The sequence below is a fragment of the Ursus americanus genome, chromosome 2, assembly GCF_024610735.1.
Source record: "Ursus americanus isolate L20-20 chromosome 2, mUrsAme1.1.p, whole genome shotgun sequence".
Taxonomy (NCBI): Eukaryota; Metazoa; Chordata; class Mammalia; order Carnivora; family Ursidae; genus Ursus; species Ursus americanus.
The window spans coordinates 3,368,886-3,390,808 of NC_142128.1; the positions used below are offsets into that span (position 1 = coordinate 3,368,886).

The following is a 21,923-nucleotide window of genomic DNA, read 5'->3' on the forward strand; positions in this document are numbered from 1 at the left end:
AATCAGTGTGATCCAGAAAGCTGGACAAGGGTCCACCATGGACCTCAGGCCAGCAGGAGGCCAGAGAGCATGGGGTAGAGGGCTCCCCAGAAGGCAGGGTGGGGGGGCTGCAGGTGTGGTTGCTACTGGCATGTCCCAGGTGCTGGGTGCCCTGGCAGGTGCAAAGGAGACTCACAGAGCAGGTGACCGAGGGGCCAAGGGTCAGATAGTCATGTGGGTGCAGGGTGGGGAGAACAGACTCAGTCATTCCACTCAGTGACTCTTGGCAAACATTTGATGAACAGTCTCAGGATCTTACAGTGGGCGGCCATGCAAAGGCCAACATGCCGGCCAGGACCACACGGGTTCAGTGGGGGCAGAGGTGGGGAAGGGTGTCCGAGGAGGCCGCGGGACAAGCCAGACGGTGCAGGACTATAGTTTTCAGCGTGCAGGGCATGGCCACAGGCAGAGCCAAACTGACTGTATCCCTCCAGAGAGCAGAGCTGAGCCGCCGCCGCCCCAAGCAAGGCAGCCGTCCCTCCGCCCCCAGAAGTCAGCCTCCCTCCCTTAGTGTCTGAAACCAAGAGCACTCGCGCCTTGCTTGACCCTTTGTCCTGTTCAGAGCCTCCCTGACCTAAGTACCTCCAACAAATGATGCCTGTCCTCCAGGGAGGGGTGGGGGCCCCTGAGAAGATGTGGGACAGCAGGAAGGCTACCCAGCCTGGGTTCCCAGGGAAGAGGGCCACGCACCTTTGTGTGTCTCCATGTGGGTCTGCTGGGGGGCAGGGGGGGATAAAGGCAGGGCATTATCTCGTCACCTCCATCAGGATCTGGTCCCTTCTGTCTGGACGGGAACAGTCTCCACAGGCAGAGAAGGGCATCCATCCACAGGGAAAGGAGGGAAGCAGGGATGTTGGCTTGCCGGCCTCCCCACCCCCCGAGCCGGTCCCTGTCCTGCCTCCCGGTCAGAGCCAGGAGGGAGCTGGCTCCAGAATGGCGGCCAAGTACAAGCAGAACCAGCTAATCCTCGCTTTCTTCTTTCTTGGATTGCAGTTCCGGGAGAGCCTCCAAGTTTCGTCTCGGTGACGCCGCACACCACGTCCTCTGTTCTGATCCAGTGGCGGGTAAGGCCCGGGAAGGGCAGAGTGTTTCCTGGACCGGCGTCGGAGGCTGAACCTGCCCACCCGCCTGGCCCCGTGTCAGCTTCTGAGGGTCGGTGGTGGGTCAGAGGACACCGTGTGGTCGGTGTGCCCGTCAGGGGCGGGGGGCAGACTCCCTGAGCTGTGCCGTGAGAAGAAGCCTGAGCACGCTCACGGGAGGGCCAGTAGGAAGGCGGGGCTGGTGCAGGGCATCTGGGGCTGAATATTCCAGGCATTTGGGGAAGGACGGCCTAGCGAGGCCTCCGTGGTACACACACAACTGGGTAACATCCGACAGGGCAGCGAAACCATAGCCTGGGGAGTGATCTTTTCTACAGGAATCATCCACTACCGTCAAAATACCCACAGGGTTACATGTGTCCTGCCTATGTTCCAGGTGTTAATCCTCCGTGAACAGTCCAATCAAGGCATCTTATCCTAGGCAATCAAGTAGTGTTGGTGGGCCGTGAATAGCACTGTAATATGACGTGGAAAGGACACTCTGCCCTCTCTTGGCATTATTTCCAATTTGGGTACTTTGCCAACAGCAACATGCATTGAAGACAAAAATAACAGGGGAGAACTGGCAAGGAGGGCTGCCCTAGCCCAGGGCAAGCCCAGCAACAGTGCTCACGGGTCTGTGGACGGGGCTCAGCCAGGCTGGAGGCAGGCCTGACAGACACAGCACAGCAATGGGCAGGGCCAAGGGCAGTGAGGAGAACATTGTGGGAGCTCTGGCCAGCAAGGGAAGTTCCCGAGGCCAGAATGGGGTGGACTTCCGGGTGAGGGCAGTGCCTAGAGTGGGGGGGTCGTGGGGTAGGGAGGTGGGAACAGGTGTTCTGGTCTGTGTTCACGGCCACAGTAAGGTGAGGTCTGCCAAGGAGTGGGCAGACACTGGGCTGGTGGTCCATGGAGGGGTCTGTACAGCTGAGCGTCTTCTCCCAGCTTGATGAGATTGTCCAGGAGAGTGTCAGCATCACATCAAGACCAGGCAGGTAGGAGGGGACGGTTTGAGGTCAGGAGATGCAGGGGCCCAGGCGATGTGGGAACCGAGAGCAAACTGTGTTCTGGACATGGCCTTGGAGAGGCAGAGGCCATGCCTCGCTGGGGGCAGAGGCTGGCAAGAGGGGAGGACTGGAAGGGATTCCCTTGCAAAGGGAGGGGCCAAAGGGCGTATGTGGGCATGCCAGGAAACCCAGAGGAGGCCCTCGGGGAACCCATCCTAAATGGACCGCCTCCATGTGCCTTGCAGGCCTGGACAGAGCATGCTGGAGACTCCTCCAGGCTAGAGCTGGTGCCCAACAAGGAGCAAGGGGGCGTGAAGCTCTGAGTCAGGGTCACTCCCTGGCCTCCTGAGGCTGCTAACGGAGTGGGGGTGCTGGGTGGGAAGTCAGGGCAGGAAGACCAAGGTTGGGGTGCATGCTCCAGCCGTGAGGGGGCTTCCTGAACTCTCAGGTAGTGGCTCCTAACCGCCGAAGGTTCCCACTGCCTCCTCTTATGTGGCAACTCGGTGGCATCAGTAGACATTAGCTCCGCTCGCATGCAGTTTGACCATGAGGGAGGAGCACAGGTGGAAATTCCATGCGGGTCAAACAGACTTGACACAGCCGCTCCAGGAGGAATGAGAGCCGGACTTTCGTAGCCTGGCCTCTGTGACGCACACAGAATCCCCAGATATTGACGGAGTGGCTATGGTCCCCTTCCTCACTCCACTGCCAAGTGACACGTCTCAGAGGTGAGGGAACCCTTAAAGATGGTCAAGAGACAGTTCCCAATGTCTTCCAGTGAACATGGAAATTCACTGCCTGGCGTTCTGTAGTTTCCAGCCTCACCAGCGTGTGGGGACAGCTGGCGGACAGCTGGCTCCCACCCCTGCCTCTGGGCAGCCTTGTCCCCTGAGCACATCTCGGGGCCCACTGGCTCTAGGTCTGTGAACCCCAGTTTGCCAGTGGATGATATAACCCTGACAGGCCTCTCTGGTTCCCCGTTCTTCCTCTGTAAACATAGGAGGTCAAAGGTGACCCCTGATGCAAGGCCCATTAGGTCTCACAGCCCTGACTTCCAGTAAGGCCTTTGGTGGGAGGCAGGAGACATTCAAAGTGGAAATTCAAGGTTCCAAGAGCCTCTGTTACCCACCCTACACTAACTTAACCCAAAGGTTGGTCTTCTCTACTGAGCTAAAGTCTACCAGAAGACTTCCTTTTTCTTTGTAGACGTGGCATTTGCCGTGCCAGTAACTAGGTAAGCTCCTTTTCTATAAAGGCAGCTCAGAGGCTTGGGATGGACCGTCACCTCCACACGGTGGCTGTCAGCCCCCGCCGTCCTGGCCCCCAAGCACGCGGGGCTCCAAGCCCCGTGGTTGCGGTTGGACAGCTCTGTGACTGGCGGAGAGCTGTACCAAAGGAACTTGGCATGCGTGTCCATCAGCTGTCCCCGTTCAGAGCCCACTAGAACAAACTAATTGCAAGAAGCCCAGAGCAGGAGGTGGTCAATATGATGTATTGTAGAAATAAATGCCTGTCAACTGCCAGGCAATTGAAGTATAATTAAAATTACGAGTAATTTACTAAATCAGAGCTAACAGAACAAAGAGACTATGTTTAAATATAGATTTGCATTCCAAATGAAATGTTTCACCTGTAAACCCCTTTTTTCCAGTAATTTGTTTAAAAATGCGAACACCGCCTGTAGTTTCAGGGCTGCTGACCCACTTAAATGTCTCCTCCGTAGAAACTGTCAGGTTTGATTTTTCCTGGGAGGAGAATCAATCTCTGCCTTTCATGGGGTCCAGCGCTATTTGAAATCTAAGGATTTGAGCGTGTGTTCTAGACAGTGGTGGTATTGTGTTCACACTGAGTGCAGCTCATAATAGATCCCAGCGTTTCTGAATCGGTCGCAATATTTAAGCTGGCTGCTCTGACACTCCCAGTGGCTCACGCGGTCTGTCACTCAGGTGTAGTTCCCCTTGTGTGGCTCTAGGCTTCCCTAAGTGGATTTTGTGGCCATTTTTTAGCAAGGAAAGAAGGAAGGGAGGAAGGGAGGAAGGGAGGAAGGGAGGAAGGGAGGAAAAGAAAAGAAAGAAGAAGAAAAAAAGAAAGAAAGAAAGAAAGAAAGAAAGAAAGAAAGAAAGAAAGAGGAGAAAGAAAGAAAGAAAGAAAGAAAGAAAGAAAGAAAGAAAGAAAGAAAGAAAGAAAGAAAGAAAGAAAAAAAAAAAAAAAAAAACAGAAAACTTCTTGGCAATAGATCACGTCATGCACGTTGGACTCCGCAGAGGGTAGACTCAGTGTTGTAATAGATGTCTTCCTAAGAGGAGTGTGACTGCCACCTGGACAGAGGGGAGCAGGCAGCGGGGCCTCTTCAGGACATACTTGGGGTTTGTTCCTTGTCTCACATGGGCTCCATCACCCCAATCACCCAGACGTGGGCAAGACAGACGCCAGGCCTTGAAGAGCTTCTGTTTACCAGGCTGAGCCCTAGGACGCATTAATGGGGAGACAGTGGAGGGGGAACTGGGAGGGGACTCCTGACTGTGTTTTGCAGGGTGAATGCACCCCCCCTCCAGGCCCCAGATACAGGGCAGAGATGGGCATCTGGGCATCACCCACAGCTGGAGCAAAAGCTCAGAGGTGTGACAGCCACTGGGACTCTATGCCGGGCGTCAAGGGAGGCACGTTGGAGCCAGGTTTTCTAAGGCTGTCTGTGCTCAGGCATCTCCCAGACAGATGGCCAGCCCAGGATGAAGCCAACCGTAGATGGGGTGATGCTGGATGTCAGCAAATCCAGCTCATTCCCACAAGCATTGAGTGAGTGCCCGCCATGACCAAAGCCTGTTACAGGTGCCGCAGGGAGATAGAAAGGAAAAGACACAGACCTGGCCTTGCGTCCAGTCAGTGTGGAATCAGAAACTGCAGGCACAGTGTGGTCAGGACCGAGGGCTGGAGAGCAGGTCTGTAGCTGAAAGAGAACCTTCTGTTGAGAGTCACAGGAGGCTCAGACTTCCACCCGCTATGGGCACAGGGCTGAGCCTGGGAGGGTGAGCCACCAGCCCAAGCCCACACTGCAGGGAGCCAGGACTCAAATCCAGAGCCTGAACTCGGCCCATGGCTTCTAGAACTCTCCATGTGTCACACGGAGCTGCCCTACTGATACCTTCCAGGAGGTCCAGAGTGTTTCACGAATGACAGATGGGTTTACTCCAAACTCTAGGAATAGAAAACCCAATTCCGAATCCCGTGCAGGCAGGCCCCAGAATCTCCGTGGAGCCGGGGGCTGGGGCTCACGGCAGCCTTCACAAGGCCACCCCCCAGCTACGTGGCCCCATGTCCCCCTCACTGAGCCCAGATGGCTGCTACAGGCGTTTCCTGTCTGGTCGCAGGTAGCGGTTATGACTGTGGGCATAGGCTTGGCCTCTTCTCCTCACACCTCGGAAGTACCCTCTCCTCTTTGGCTAGAAATGTCTGTGAGCCCAGGATCCGTGGTTTCGGCCCTTCTCCTCTGTCCTCCAGCCCCAGGATGTGCGTGGACATACATGCCGTGGGTGGGGTGTTTGCTGCCTGTTGCAGAACCCCATTTGGTCCCCAGTGAGGACACTGTTATTTTCCCAAACTTCCACCTTCCTGCTTGTTGATTGTTGTGGTGAGTTAAACCCCAGCTCTCTCTCCATGAGAAGTGAATTACCCTCGAGCAATCGTGTCTCAGTCCTATGCATCTGCAGAGTCAGGCCCTGGGGCCTTTGCAGCCTTGGGGTGGGGGGGGGGCAGTCAATTGTGCCTACGGCTGCCAGCAACACACCCTGGATGGTGAGGGAGGCTGCGGTGACCCAGCAGTGGTGACGTTGCTGGGCTTGCACTTATGTAAACCCAGCCACCTCTTCCCTCTCGCTGATTCAGGTCAGCTCAAGTCCCAGGAAGGGAGTGCAGTGTGTCTCATCATTGCTGCCCAGACCCCTGCCACTGGAGGACAGTGCCTGGGGACGCTCAGCCAGGATGGCCCGTGTGTGAAAAAGTGTGTGAAAGTGCTGTGAAAAAGGCTGGATGTGGACAGGAATCGTTCCATGTGTTATTCCCTGAGCTCCGGTGGTTCATGTGGTGTGAGCAAACACGTACTAGCAAGAGCCCCTCTGCCCTGTGACCCGCCCTCCCTGCAGGGTAAACACGGGGCCGGGGCTGTCCCCGCTCCCTCACGGCCACACCCGTGCACCAAGCCACCATCCGAGAGACAGAGACGCTGGGATCTGGGGAGCAGTTCACTCTGTCCTCTTTGCGGAAGGTCATTTCCCGTTTTCCTGTGAAATTTAGATGAATGGATGAAGCAATGTCTGTTTTTCATTTACACATCGATTTTTTCCTACTTTTCCATGCGTTGTATTTTTTTAAGAAGTGGGTTAAACAAGCTCTCTATTCCAATGTGATAATAGCTGTGTTTGAAGGACGCCCTGTGGAATTAGGATTTTCATCCTCGACTGTGTCCAGTCAGAAAACCAGGACGAGAGCTGAGGTGGCAGATTGTCGTGACCACCTTCTGTCCTTACGAACAGACGTGTGTGTGTGCACGCAGCGTACGCGCACACGGTCCCGTCTCAATCCACTTCCATGGGGAGGCATGCACACCGACACCATAGCTGGCACCAATCAGCAGTAATACAGAATGTCCCCTGCCTCCTCCGGTGGGAGCCAGTTTCTAAAGCAGGGTTTGTACTGAAAGCTGTTCTGAAAGCAACTCTCTGAACGCTTCGGGGAGCGGTTTGAACACAAACCCTGTGGGCAACACCCTGTGTTAACGGAGGGGCTGCAACACGGTGGTCTGTGGGCAGGGGCACAGCCCAGGACACGGGGGTGCACCCTCACGAGTATGCCCCAGGCCTCTCGAACATGAAAATTTTCTCCATCAAAGTTGGCAGAAGAGGGGGAACTTTAATAAGATAGAATAAAACCCACAAGAAAACCCCAGCCTGTTGCCCACTCCCCAGGCTCATGGGCTTCACCACCGGTTCTCCCTTTCCTGCCAGCGCTCAGCTTCCTTAGCCCCTAGCCCCCTGTTATCCTGCTGAGCAAGAGACCAGAGGGTGTCCTACTGGAGAAGGTGGTCACGGTCGTGGTTTGGGAACAGGGGACTGGAAGGAAGGGCACACCCATCCGAGTCTCAGGGACCCCACCCGGTGCTGCTGATCACCTGTCCCATCACAGACCCCCGTCACAGATGCCCTGGCTGGAGGGCAGTCAGAAACAGGGGAGGGAGCAGGCTTGCCAGATAAACCACAGATCCCCGGGTAAATGTTAGTTTCAGATCAACAATAATACGAAGATTAAAGTTTAACTGGGTGTCCCATATTTTTACTGGCTAAATCGGGCAATCTCACGAGGCCAAAAGCAAAGCAGAAGAGACTGACCTGACATCAAAGTCCCTGGACTCCATAGTCCTGTGAAGGCGGCCCGAGCCGGAAGGGAGGGTCCTCTCTGTTGCTGGGAAAGGCTAACCAAAGTCAGGCGGGAAAGGGAAAGCCAGCAGACACAGTTCCTCCCAGATTACAGCTGCCCATTGGTTGAGGAGGGCTGTGGAGTGTCTCTGTGGGGTGTCAAGGCGACTCCAACACAGGATGTGTGTCCCACACTGGAGTCTAGCGTCCCTGGGCCAGGAGGAGCGTCATGTGCTGAGGACGTGTGGGGCCCTTCCACAAGGGACGCACATGGATCACCACGGCATGGCAAGTGCACTCACGTCTCCCAGCTATGCCTTTCTGCAGCTGGTAGAGGGAAATGACATGCTGCAGAGCTGCTCCTCACGAGTTGGGGGCTTCACAAAAGACTCAGGAAGTGTCTGTGGAGGGTGTCGGGGGCTGCCAGCAGCTTGAGTTAACGTGAGCAGTTCTCATGTTCAAAGACATCCTGAATATACCGGGCGCACCATATCCCCCTGGTTCAGACCTGCGTGTGAACTGTGGCTCGCTGCGTCAGTAAGAGTACATCTGGCTGTCTGGGCCACGCCGCTGGTTTCTCTGGGTTGTGAGTGGCAAGGGTTGAAAGAGAACAGGATTCCTCTGAGCATCCACATCCCTCTGGTCCCTGGGTTCAGGCAGTAAGAATTGCATAGCAAGGGGCGCCTGGGTGGCACAGCGGTTGGGCGTCTGCCTTCGGCTCAGGGCGTGATCCCAGCGTTCTGGGTTCGAGCCCCACATCAGGCTCCTCTGCTGTGAGCCTGCTTCTTCCTCTCCCACTCCCCCTGCTTGTGTTCCCTCTCTCGCTGGCTGTCTCTATCTCTGTCAAATAAATAAATAAAATCTTTAAAAAAAAAAGAATTGCATAGCAAGAATCTGGGGGCAAGGATGTGCTAATGTCCTGGGGCTGCTTCCATAAGTTAGCTCAGGCTGTGTGTTTAGAACAACAGAAATGTGTTCTTGCACAGGTCTGAAGGCCAGAAGTCCAAAGCCAAGGGGTCGGCTTCCTTTCTGGCTTCTGGTTCCTGGTGACAGCCCTTGGCAGTCCCTAGCTGGTACATGCATAAATGTGTTCCTGGCCCTGGTTCCAAAGTGTGCGTGTGGAGCCTTCCCACACCAACAAGCAACAGCAGCAGGGGCTCTGGGACTCCAACTCGACTCCACCTGGAGATGGCATCAGATCCCACGGGTAAGGGCTTGGTCGCCAAGATGGCCCCCCACTTCAGATGCCAATCATAAGTATAGTTTGTCCCCTGTGCTTCTGACCCACTGGCGGTAAATTGGGTTCCTGCAACCCCCTCCTCAGGTTTGACTAATTCGCTAGAGCGGCTCAGAGAACTCAGAGAAACATTTGATTGACAAGGTCAGCAGTTGACTATGAAAGGATGTAGCTCAGGAACAGCCAGATGGAGGAGAGGCACAGGACAGGGTCTGGGGGAGGGGCACACGGCTTCCATGCCCTCTCCCCAAATCTCCGCATGTTCACGGACTCGGGAGCTCTCCCAACCCCGTCCTCTAGGTTCTGTGGAGGCTTCATTACACAGGCTTCAATGATGAAAGCATTGGCCGTTGATTGAACCTCCAGTCCCTCTCCCCTCCCCAGAAGTCAGGGGTGGGACCGAAGTTCCAACCCTCTGATCACAAGGTTGGTTCTCCTGGTGACCAGCCCACATCCTCATTAACGTGACAAGAGACACCTTTGTCGCTCTGGACAAAGACACGTAGAAGAGAAATATATTTTGCTCATCTGAATGACTACAGAGATCTTCTAAGTCAGTGTTGCAACGCATCGCTTGTCTCCGCTTCCGTGCTTGCATGACGCTCTCCCAGGGGTGTGTCCAAATTTCTCTCCTCTCCTAAGGACCTTTGGATCTTCTTATTGCCTTAGTCATTGTCAAACGATTGCTGGACCCTAAATTGCTTCTCAAAACATGCTTTGTCTTCATCTTCAGCAGCTGATAACGTGGAGCACTTGGGCTCCCCGTATGAATTCGCTGTTATAATACCTTGCTCGTGTTCATCCACCCAAAGTTTGCCATTACACTTGCAAGCAGCTTTGCGGTTCATGACCTTCAAGCTTGAAGGCCGTCCTCTTGTCTTTGGGTGTCATTGAAAAGACCCGTAGATACTTGGTTTGGGGGTTTGGGGGAGATTGGGAGCTTTAGCTTGTATTTGCAGGAGTCAGGACTCTGTATATGCAAACACTTATGTTGGGTAGATTTCTTAAAGTGTAATTGCTGGATTAAAAGGCAAATGCATTGAAAACCTTGATAAATAAAACCAAACTGCCCTCCAAAAAAGAAAGCAGTCATGGATTAGGGCCCTCCCTACTGCAGTGTGACCTCCTCTTAACTTCAAGGTCTGCAAAACCCTGTGTCCATATAAGGTGGCATCCACAGGGACCGGGGGTTAGGACACCAACATATCTTAATGGAGGACACAGTTCAACCCACGACAAGGGTTTTCCTACAACAAAGCTGTGGCCTCTGCTGTGGGATCAGGACAGTGTTTACTGATGGTCTGGTGGTACCCTATAGACAGTGGCTGTGTAGACATCACGGGGAATTCGGCATGCATCCCTGTCCCTGGGCAAGCTTCATGACCCTGCTGCAGCCAGGGGTCCTGGGCCTGCCGTTTGTCCATCTGTCTGGTCACAGCTTGACCAGTTCTTGTCCTTATTTGCTGAGTATTCCAGAGGAGACATGGGACCCAGAGCCCCTGGCCCCCCAGTCCCCCAGCCGCCCGGCCCTCCGGCCCCCCGGCCGGCATTATGGCTCAGCCCTCCCCAGACTCCTTAATCAACAGAAATTGACAGGAGGGAGAATGTGGACTGGTTATCCCAGTGCGCATCCCGGTGTGGGTTAAATTCTGAGCCTCGGGACTGTCTACCTCCATTCATGTTCCTCGGGGTGTCTAAACTTCCAATGAGCACCTACTCTATCCTAGGCCCTTTGTACGCCAGCTGACATTGGAGGGACCATGGGCATTCCAGCTTAGGTCTGAGTCAGAGCAGAGTGGGGGGTGACCTGGCATGCAGACCCCCCAGTGAGGCTGCCACGAGCCCGGGTGGCCATCAGGGGCAGGGTGGGGCCAGCCGATGGGTGATGCAAAACTAGCCCACATGCAGAGTTCCCTTAGAGTTCTGGGTTCACCAGGCAATGGGCAGCTTCCTTGCCCACCCTCGACCTGGGCCGTAGTCCCCTGCCTTAGCCTGGGGCTACTAAAAGCATTCGGCCTGCACATGGGATAAGATGCTCAGTGCCCGCATCCTGGCACCAGGAAACCTGGGCTCTCAGAGCCTGATCCCCTACCTGCAGGTCCCCTGTGCTCCTCTTCATGAATGTGGCACCTGCCTTTTTGTCCGTAAACAACCAAGAACCCCTCTTTGAATTAGTGACTTCCTCCAGCGCAGTTGGCTGATTCAGCCTGAAGCGGAGGTCAGCCAGCCCCGCCGGCCGGCTTACTGTGATGTATTTGCAGCCTCCAAGAGACGAGAGCCTGAACGGCCTTCTTCAGGGATACCGGATCTACTACCGGGAGCTGGAGTCAGAGACATCCTCAGCCACCGTGTCCAAGACACTCAAAACCCCTTCGGCTTTACGGGCTGAGCTCGCAGGTGAGACGCTTTCCCTGTCCCAGCATAGGTGCCGCACCGCGCACCCAGGAGAGGAACGCTTGTGCACGTTGGCTCCGTGCACGGCATGGTGGGAAATGCCCTGGAGGGCCAGAGGAGATGCAGCTCGCCTCCAAGGCGGCACAGCCACTGAGGTGGACAGGTCTGGGGTAGCCCCAGAGTGCATGGAGAATGGTGGCCCGTGGAGAGCTCCTGGGCTTTGGGGACTTGCACCTGCTGTGGAGATCAGGGAAGGCTTCATGGAGGAGGAGCCATTTGAGATAGGTTGTCAGGGAAAAGGGATTTCACCGAGAACACAGGGAAGGTATGACTTATAAGGGCCTGGCAAGGCTAAGTGGTCAGGAGACGGGAAGAGCCGAGGGGCTCCTGGATGGAGCCTTCTGGTGGGCCAGCCAGGAGGACCTACCTGCCTGAGGCTGGCGGGGTGTGGCGGGGAGGGAGGAGACGAGCCAGTCCTTCCAGGGACAGCATGTCACTCCCCCAGAGGAGCACATCTTCTGGGGGGGGATGGACAGAGGCCGGTCAGAGCCTGCTGCTCTGATGGGGTCCAGTCGGGGGGCCCCCGGCCTCATGGCGCATGCACAGTCCTCACCCTGAGCCGGTCCACTTGCTCAGCCATGCTCCCCAGTATCCCCAGCTCAGGCTGTGATTCAGATCCAACAGCAGTTAAGGCAGCTTCTGGAACTTCTGGAAAGGCCTCTGCTCTCCCCCATCCTCCTGTCTCAGAAGGGGGTCAGAGGGTATCCCCCAAACGGTGTCACAGAAGATCCTGCCTACGCCTTGACATCCTTGTGGCTTCAGAATGTGTGGCTCGGGGACTGCATCCCTGTTCTCTCCACCTCCCACCACAGAGCAGGCTGTGCCTTGGGCCTGCTGGGGTCATGGGGCAGCAGACAGGCAGCAGATCAACCCGGCCTATCCCAGTAGTGGGGCTGACCAGAACAGGTGGCCCGTTTGTCTCCCATGCTCTTGACCACACACCGCCATCCCCGCCCCACAGGTATCCCTTGCTGGTGGCCAGAGAGTATCTCCCTGGGCTTTTTTCTGAGCAGGGCTCTCACCTGAGCACAGGTAGGCCAACGACCGTGCCTACCGCAGGGTATCTGGAAAAGTGGCCCCCCGGGAGAAACCCATCTCCTGTTTCTCGAGTGTTATTTGCGCTGTTATGCCGGATACTTGTCTGATCCACTTAATCAGAGGGTGAGCGCAGGCCCCACCTGTTGCAGGCGGGGGGCCTGGCTGTCTCAGGAAGCAGTGCAGGGACCCCCAGGGAGCTAATGGGAAGTGTGGAGGCGGCAGTGTGGACGGGCAGCAGGTTCTGAGCGCGGTGCCAGCCCTCCGTGTCTGCAGACATCATTTGCAGTAACTGTTCCCTGCTTGCTAACTGCCTTTCTGCTTTGCTTACCCCTAATAGCCCAAAGCAGCTTCAAGACCGTGAACAGCAGCTCCACGTTAACGACATATGAATTAACACGTAAGTGCACGCGGCCTTCAGCAGGAGGCGCCGTGACCACAGGGCAGGCCAGGGCCAGCGCCAATTGGCCTCTCAGTGGACCCAGTGAAAAGCAGCTTGGATTAATGGCTCTAATTTCTGGAATTCCCCCTCTCCAGCGCCGCTTCTCAACACACCAAAACCATCGGGGAGACAGGAAAGGAAACTTCTAGAAGCAGAGGCTGGGAAGGGGTTTGACTGACAGCTGGTCTTTGAGTTTGGGAAAATCAGACGGAGCCAGATCTCCTGTCTGGTTCCCTTTCACCTTTTCCTTTTACTCTTTATTTAACTGGGGTAAAAATATATACAAAATTTACCATCGTAACCGTTTCTAAACGTGCTGTTTGGGAGCACTAAGCATATTCACGCTGTGCAACCATCACCGCCCGCCTCCATGGCCCCGTCCCTCTTCCCGGCTGAGCCTCTGTCCTCACGAAACGCCCACCCCTCTCCTGCCTGGCGCCCCCCTCTCCTTTCTGTCTCTGAGTCTGGGTCCTCCGGCGACCGCACACAGCACTTGTCCTGCTGCGTCTGGCTTCTTCCCCTTGGAGCTTCACCCCTGCTGGGGCACAGTTGGGACGCCCTTCCTCTCCAAGGCTGAGTAGCGCCCCACTGTGTGCGCTCACCCCACATCGGCTGCCCATTCATTGTCCCTTGCCTCTCGCTTCACCACGTTGCTTTCCCTCATGCTCCTGGTCCTCAGAGGGTTTCATGCAGGGCAAAGGGGGCCCCACAGTGTGACTCCCTTCCATGCACAGAACTTCCCAGGACTGGCACGTGGATACAGGAAGGGGGAGGAGGAGGGGCTGGCCCTCCCGAGGCCCTACTGTGTGCGAGCACTTCTGTCGCCAGCCAGCGCCATCCCACTGCATCCCAGGCAGCCCCCGGGCAGCTGGTCCAGCCCTGGTGGCCAGGCGTGGGGGGTGGGGGGACTCACACGAGCCATTTTCACCTCCACACTGCTCCCCCAAACATGGCTGCACCCTCTGTTGTCCGCGCGTGTCCCCACCCAGCCACCACTCCTCCACCCATTACCTCGTCCACCACGACGCTCCCCAGCTGAGGAGCAGCTTAGAGAGTTAGGTGCGGACTGGGTTCCAGAGACGAGGCTTCCCTGGCTGGACCTCGCTCCAGGCTTTGCACGCCAGGTTATGAAGGAGAGGGGCCCTGACCACGACCGTGTCCACGTCCACCCTGGCTTGTCTCGGTTGACGCTGAGGAGCCTCAGGGTCCTGGAGGGTGGGGACTAACAGTCCAGGCGAGTGCACAAGCCCCATAAGGCAGCACAGCTCTGGCAAGGCTGAGAGCAAGAGAGGGCGGGTCTCCACGTATCTGTGAAGCTGGTGGGGCAGGAACCTGCTGTTCCCGTTCACTGAACCTCTGCAGATAGGCTCCCCGGGAGGCGAAATCTGAAGCCTGGCCTGAGTCACCATTTACTCAGGGGTCAGACCCGCACGTAGGGCCTCAGGAAAGCCCAGCGATGATGAAGCAATATGAACCAGTGGGAGAACCTTCCAGAATGTGCTGGTTCACAGGTCAGCTACGTTCGCCCTGTCACTTGGGCTCGGCCTCTGAAACCCTATGTACGTGGCTTCACACGCCCTTGTCTTCCCGGGACATGGTTGTTAACAACTCAGAGGACTTTGCGTTGCCAGTGCATTTCTTCCTCAAACGCCGGGGTCTTTTTCCATCAGTTCTTATGGAGAGATTCTGGAGCAAAGGCAAGTCCACATCACGTTCTGCCGCCACCTTCACTCTTCCCTCTGGAGGAGGGCCCCCTGCTGCCTTTACCCTGAGCACATAGTGAGACGGGTCTGCTGCCACGCACGGTGGCTGTTAATCCAGGGCCAGGGAAGGAGGAAGAGGCTGCTGCTCGTCCTCTGGGGATGCGCGCGGCCTGCCCTGTGGCCCCTTGGTGTGCTTCCAAGGCAGGGAGTTGGTCCCGGGCCAGCTGACCCCTGTCTCCTTCCACCTGTAGGTCTGAAGAAATACCGGCGCTACGAGGTCATCCTGACAGCCTACAACATCATCGGCGAGAGCCCGGCCAGCGCGCCCGTGGAGGTGTTCGTCGGCGAGGCTGGTAAGCTCCGGGCGCCCCTGCCCTCCGGGAGGCCTGGCCTGGCACTCTCCGGGCCGAGCAGCGCGCCTGCGTTGAGAAGTATGGGGCCGCTGCACCACCGGGAGCTTCCAGGTCTCCACTGGGAAAGACAGGTCTGCCGAGGGCTGGGCTGACCCGGCAGCCAGAGAAACCCGTCCAGTCTTGCTTTCAGACCCGAGGGTTTATTTCACACCCGGAGGCGGCCTCGTGCGTACCAGGACATGCTCCCGGGAGAGGCTGTTGCCTCCATGGGAATCCAGGCGCGTGTGGACCTCGGCCTCTGCGGGGAAGTTTGTGTTCGGTCGCCCACGGTTCCTGGTGGGGTCCCAGCAACGGCCCAGCACCCCATCAGCCTGACCTGGTAATTGCCCTTTCTCAGGTCTGGGAAAATCACATGGATCATTGTTTGTACCCCTTTTAGATAAGACATGGGCCCTGAGTTTGTTTGCAGGGCTGTCCATTGTGTGTAGGCTCACAGATGTCATGTCGTGTTGAGAGCAGATTGGGCTCCCGTCTGACCCGAGGGCCCTGCCGGCTCTCCCCCTCCTCTGCTGGGGTTCCTGCTCGGGTCAGCTGGGGCAGGTAGAGGGCCGTCCTTCAGGCCGGGAATGACGGGAATTCCCTCCGAGAACACAGCTTGTAGAAGAACAGGCTTGTAGGAGAAGGCAGTTCGGCTGCTGGGCCAGCCCGCAGAATCATGTCAGGCGACCTTTTGAAATTTGGAGAGGTTACTGTTATAAACCAAACGACAGCACTCGGGGCCTAACTTAGCAAGATTTTTCTGGAGCGGTCAAGCAACATTTGCACCAAGTGAGGATGAGTGAAATGCGATGCCTGGAGTGAGGTTGTGTTGGCGTCTCTGTACATCTGTCCCCAGGGGTTAGTCAGGCCAGCAGGGTGGGGGCTGGGCGGCTGGTGTTCCAGGCAGATGCACCTCGCCTCAGAGGAGCCCCCCTCCCCAGGCCGAGCAGGAGCACCGACAGGGAGGGAACGTGGCCTGTGCCGTCTGGAAAGAGGGGGGTCCAGTCCTCTCTTGCACCTGGGCCCACGTTGGTCACCCCGGGGGTTGGGTGGAGGGGAGTGCACGGCCAGCCAGCTGGAATCCGCAGCACCTGAACTGCTGGTTGGCGGCCTGCACTCGGGGCTCGGGGCACTGGAGGCAGAGCCTGAGCCCCAGGGGCCAGGGTAGACACTCAGAGGAAAGGACTGGAGCCAGGGAGGGAGGCAGGCAGGCACAGGGAGCCGTGTCAGCCAGCCAGGTCGCCATGGGTCTGGAGCCCGGCTCTGTGCTCTGCACCGCGTTGGCGGGCTGGCATGCTTGGGGACAGAATGCATGCAGCGTGAAGTCTGCTGTCCCCGCCACCCTGAAGCGGACAGTGGGGCATGGAGCGCACTTACGCTGTGGCACGGCCGTCACCCCTGCGTGGGCAGAACGCCCTCTCTCCAGAGACAAGCCCCCTCTCCATCCAACTCTCCCTCCGTCCCGCATCCTGCTCTCCCGGCCCGGCAGCCCAGAGGTTACTGTCTGTCTCTGGGAATCTGCCTATGCTGAGCGTCTCCCAGTATCTTGCTCTTGACCTGGCCTCTTTCACTGCATGCGTTTTCCAGGTTCATAGCATACGTCAGCACCTCGTTCTTTCTCACGGCTGGGGAATCTTCCACTGTGTGCACACACCACATTTCATCTCTCTCTGTCCGTTGATGGACACTTGGCTTGTCCCCGCCGTCCGTGTTCTATGGCAAGAGCTGCCGTTAACAGTGGTGCACGGGTGTTTTTCAGCAGGGCTGAGCTGACACCGCGCCTGAGTAGGCAGGGGGAGCCAAAGAGGCTGCAGCAGGCCACTGGGCCCTGAGGCGGGTGCGGGCTCCTCCTGCTCCCCAGGGCCCCTCTTCTCCCTCCGCTCTCTGGGAGGGGTCCCGCTCCAGCTCTTCCCTAGGGTACCCGTCCTCCTGGCCCGTCTCCTCCCAGCACCCACCCTCTTCCCATGCTCTCTCCTCACATCTTGGGTGTCAGCCTCCTGGACCCCATAACCCCCAGAAGGGAAAGGGGAGCCCTCCTCCATCGAGCCTGGCTCCAGGGCCATCTGACCCCCCCACACGCGCTCTGTCGGGCCAGCTGTGTTGCTAAGGGCACTTGCAGGAGATGCTAAGAAGTGCTCTTAAAGCCTCCTGAGAGCACGTGGAGCACTGCTCAGCCTCTTAGCCCTGATTCCTCCCCCTCCTGCCCAGGACCCAACTCCAGGGGCTTCTCCTCCAGAAAGCTCTCTCTGACCCCCGCCCCAGTTACGGGTCCAGCTTTCTCCTTCTGTGCCCAGACTCTCGGGCACTGCGTGGACACCTTTGTTATCAGATGGGACTGTCCTGTCTTCCTCCTCATGGGACCATGACCACTCATCTCAAAGTGCTCCCCACCCTGAGCTTAGGACCAGAGGGGTCTTGAATGCCTTTGCTGTCCTGCAAATAGAGGTCCCCAGACTCCCATGAGGACGAGGCAGGGGAGCAGCTGCGGGAATCCCGGGCACTGAGAAGCGCCCAGATGGGGTGAGATGAGGCAGGCGGACTTCATGTCTCAGAGCAGGTGGGGGGACAGGGCTAATCAGAGATGCCTCATCCTGCAGCAAGGTGACATGGGACAGTGGCATCTGCCCCGTGACTGCTGTGACCCAGTACCCTTGCTGCCACAGGCACACGTGTGCAGTGGGCATGTTTCTCCATCGAGTGTCCTTCCCGACACTCCTACAGCGCCTGGGCAGGGGAGGGGCAGCTAGCCAGGGTGCAGGAGCGTGCTCTGGGGGGGCAGGCAGGTGGAATGCTGGCCCATGGGTCGGGTGGGCAGGTGGCGGGGGCAGGGACCAGAGAAGCCTTCTAAGTGCTAAGGACCAGGCTCTGTGCAAGGGGATTCTCGTAAGAACCACACAGGAAGAACCACATGCACGCAACCCTGCAGCTCTGCTCCCCCCGCACAACCTCGGATGGGTACAGGGAGGGAGGGAGGGAAGGAAGTTGTATGTTCGCTCCTTCCGCCATGACGTGGGTTACAGCCTTCCAAAGAGACCAGTCGAGGACACGGAACACAGAGGCAGAGTGGCCTGGTGGACACCAGGAGAGGTCGTGCACCCCCGGGGGAGAAAGGGCGAGACCTGCCTGCCCATGTGGGATGCCAATGGGCACTGACCAGGACTCTGGGCCTCGAGGTGCAGGACTCAGGGAGGAGCAGGGCCACGGCCCAGGGATAAAACCAGGGAGTGTTTGGTATCTGGGTGGAGAAGACAGAGCAGCAGGCTTCTCGGTGTGCATGTTAGCTGCTCTGGGGTTGAAGGAAAGTCCACCATTTGTAGGCGGCTGTGCCAGTTACTGGCTGTGTGATCATGGGCAAGTCACTTAACCACTCTGGGCCCCAGCCTTGAGGCATCATGGTGCAAAGGGGTGTGCTGTGAGCTAGGACTAAGGACACTCCGGTCCTCATGCCCACTCTGCCCCTATCTCATCTGTCTGGCCCGCAGGATGAATATTGCAGAATATGGCCACACAGGGTGGGTCAGTATTTGTGAATGAATGATTGAGACCCTGAGTGAGTTACTTGACTTACTTGGTCTCATCTATAAAGCAAGGTGTTTCAAGTAGGTCTCTGGGTCTAGCCCAAACATACAGTATTCAACACTGTTTCGCCTCATGGAGACAAGGTAATTTTTAGGAAATTTCTCATTGAAATTGATTTCTGAGCCCAGACATTGCAAACTGGTAAAAATAATACATCAGTATGGACTCCAGTTTGCAGGAGATAAAAGCCCAGCCCAAGCAGGCTTAACCTGAAAGAATCACGTATTAACTCATGTCACAGAGATGTCGAAGATCCTAGTGACAGCTTCAGGCATGGCTGGATCCAGCACCCTAACAGGCTGGTTTGATGTCCCCTCATGGTTCCACTCTCCTGTCAGTTTGCTCCTATCTTGGGCAGACTCCTTGTCACGGTGGCCCTGCAGCTCCAGGCAGCAGGAAGGCAGCTTCCCTTCAACAGTGTCTGCAGAGGAAACCCACTGGCTCTTCCAAGCCGGCATTTAGGGACACATCAATCAGTAGACCAAATGCGGTAGCCGGTGGCCTGAGGTCCCCAAAGCCAGGTGATGGTGTCATGTCTACCTGGGCCCCATGGGCCAGATGGAGGGAGGATGCCCAGGGTAATAGGTGCTTCCTGCAGCAGTCTGCATGGCACTGAGGGCAGAGGCTGCCAATGGCCAGAGCTGCTTCAGAGAGGGATGAGAGACCGAGTGTGGGGTGCCTTGGCATGGCTGCTGTTCCACTTGTCCCCAGTGAAATCTCTAGGCCCATCTCTGTGTTCTTGGGGTTCTGGATGCTACAGGGCTGTAAGGAGCCCACACCCCGGCCTTTGAGACATGTGCTACTCAAGGATGGGCCCCCACTTTCCGGTGAAGGCTGCTCTCCTGCCCTGGGACAAGGGCCGGGCACATGGGCCCCTACCTGTGTTCCCAGGCCTCCCAGGCCGCTCTCCCCTGGAACAGACACCTGCTGTGTTGCCTAGAATCCCCGCTCTTGCCCCCCCATCCCGGGAAGACCCACAGGATTCCTTCAGCCCAGCTTCAGGCCAGAGCCTTGGGGGAGAGCTATCTCCTCCCTGTCTCCAGGCAGAGCCGGGGTTCCCTCCTCTGTTCCGGAACATGTTGCACACACAGCTTTCTGCACTCGCCATCTGTGGTCTGTCTGTGCTCTGTGCTCCACGGAGCAGAAAGCCCCATCCAATTCATCCCACCATCCTCAGGAGTCCGTGGATTACCTGGAACTCTGTGGGGAAGGAGGGAGGTGGGGAAGGACAAGAGCGGATTAGACAGGAAGGAGGGAAGCCAGGCAGCCCTGCTCAGAGGCATGGACACCAGAGACAAATGACAGCAGGAAGCACCCCGGAGGGTGGGGACACACGGGAAGTGCCCAGAGGAAGCCTTCAGCCCCAGCTCCCGTTTGCCCCATCACCCCTCCACATTTAAGGACAGGCATCTGGGGACCCCAGGAGCTCGGCAACCCTGAAGGCTTCTGACGAAACTCAGCACAGCAGACCTGACTGGCCCCAAACCAAGCCCAAGGCTTTCTGTTCTGACTCTTGTTCTGCTCTGATCAAAAATTGATCTCACCCTGAATGCTTTGTGGGGACCAGTGGGGGCAGAGCACCTGTTCCCTGCTCTGACGGTGGGAGTTATGGAGCAGAGACCCCCACACACACACATACACACAAACCCTGCTGCCAGGGAAGGGGGATGGAAGCCCCTGTTCTTAGGGAGCAGGGACCCCTCACCCCCTCAGCGCCATCCCAGCTACCCCCCAGGACCCAGCAGCCCCCAGACTCCACTCTGCTCCCCCCTGCTGCCCACAGCCACCACACGGGCCGAGGGCCGAGGTCCCTGGAGCGGGTGGGCTCTTGCTGAGTGGTCTTAAGTGGGAGGCAGGGGTGTTGCTAGAGTCCCTGTGAATTGGGGTTTGATTTCCTGAGGCAGCAGGCCCAGGTGCCTCTGTCATTGGTCACAGTGAAGATTTAGTGAGACTGAAGAATGAGAGGTCCTTGGCCTGGCGCCAGGCCCAGGGACACACGGACAGCTGTCGGTCCGCCTGCACTCCAGGGGTGGGGCAGGGTGAGCAGTCCCCCACCGCCTCTGGCTCCACTTCCCCTCTGAGCCTCGGCCCAGTTTTAAAGGCAGAATGCGCTCCATCTCCCAACTCCGACGGGTCCATCTACAGAGCCGAAAGGTCACGGCAGAGGAGAGGAAAGCCAGTATAAACCCCAAGAAAGCTTGGCCAGACGGGGTGATGGTGGCCAGGAGCAGTCTTGGCCCGGGAAGTGACCGAGGCAGCCAAGTGCTCAGCCTGGACCTGAGCTGCCAGCCCAGACACACCTGATGTTCAGAGCCTGGCCAGGGGCCCGGAGCCTGTGGTCTGGCTCCAGGATGAGGGGGCACGCTGCATAGCCCACAGAGTCAGTGTGATGCTGTGGCCCAGGTGTGCCATCAGGTAGGAGGAGAGCCGTGGGCACCTGGAGAAAGGCAAGCTGCCATGGAGGGAGGGGCACGTGTGCAGGGGCCTCGCAGGGCAGCGGTTCTGCTCCAGGGGAGGAAACACAAGGTCGGTCTCACCCTTTGACTCTCTGCCATGAAAAGCTGCCATCACAGAGATTGGCACGCAGAGAAGTAGTCAATCCACGGAGGCTTCTGGGCAGGCGGGCTCGCAAGGTCAGGCCTCACAGCAGTCCTGCAGGGGAAGCCCTCAATCCTTTTTGCGTATGGCCGACAGAGCTCCAAGAGGGGTCCAGCCACTGGGCCCAGGGCACACCTCCTGGCCTGACCATGCTGGCACTGGCCTTGGGCAGGTGTTTCTCCGCCAGGGTCCCAAAAGCAAAGTCAGAAACCTGCGGAGCTTAGAGCAGCCAGTCTGGCTTTCAGGAGCTGCCCAGCCTGGCTGAGAGAGGAGAGCAGGGCAGCCTGTGTGGGGCAGCAGGCCGAGGCCAGTCCTGGGGTGGTTACTCCTCTGGCCTCTGTTTTCTGTTCTACGAAATAGGATGACCCCTGGGCCCAAGCACAGCATACTCCAAGGTCCTCCCGCTGCTGGGGGTCAAGCAATGGAAAGAGGTGGTGCCTGGATGGTGCCTGGGGGTGGGGGCTGCTCTGAGCTGGGCCATCAGCAGCAGCTCACAGGGGGCACAGTTGGGGTTTTCAACCACACCTTTGAGGCTCCTCTTGCTCTCCCTCTTCCACTGCTTTGACTATGAAAAGCCCAGCAGTGGCTTTCCCAGGCTGGCCACAGCCTCCCCATCCCTGCAGTCCTGCAGAAGGTAAGCACAGGCAAAGCCAGGCTGGGACTTTACCCCCAGCTCCTAGCCCCATGGGGTCAGGGCGGCCGGGCCCATGCAGCCCCTCTGTCCTGATGCTGCAGCATGGCTCCTGCCAGCCGCACAAGGCCACCTGTTCTCCCAGTCTGGCTGCTATGTCTCCTTTCCTCCATGAGTGTCTCCAGCACCTTCCCGGGAATGTGCCTGAGTGTAACCGCTGTGTGCCCGCCTGTTCGTGGAGACTCGGTGCAGCCCACAGCCGCTCCCACTCGGGGAGAGGTTAGGAGACTCCACCACGCCCCCCGAGTCCCCAGACGCT

General features: G+C 57.5%; 1 protein-coding gene across 2 annotated transcripts in view; it reads left to right on the plus strand.

The window, feature by feature from the left end:
- SDK1 (sidekick cell adhesion molecule 1) overlaps positions 1-21,923 on the plus strand; it is an 875,077-nt gene that overhangs the window by 798,778 nt on the left and 54,376 nt on the right. The window contains exons 32-35 of one of the 2 annotated variants that reach the window (XM_045813352.2): positions 1,033-1,103; positions 11,032-11,167; positions 12,600-12,659; positions 14,656-14,757. In XM_045813352.2, the coding sequence (XP_045669308.2) occupies positions 1,033-1,103; positions 11,032-11,167; positions 12,600-12,659; positions 14,656-14,757 (369 nt within the window). The remainder of the gene's footprint in view (positions 1-1,032; positions 1,104-11,031; positions 11,168-12,599; positions 12,660-14,655; positions 14,758-21,923) is intronic. The other variant, XM_087866987.1, reaches the window with a different exon arrangement.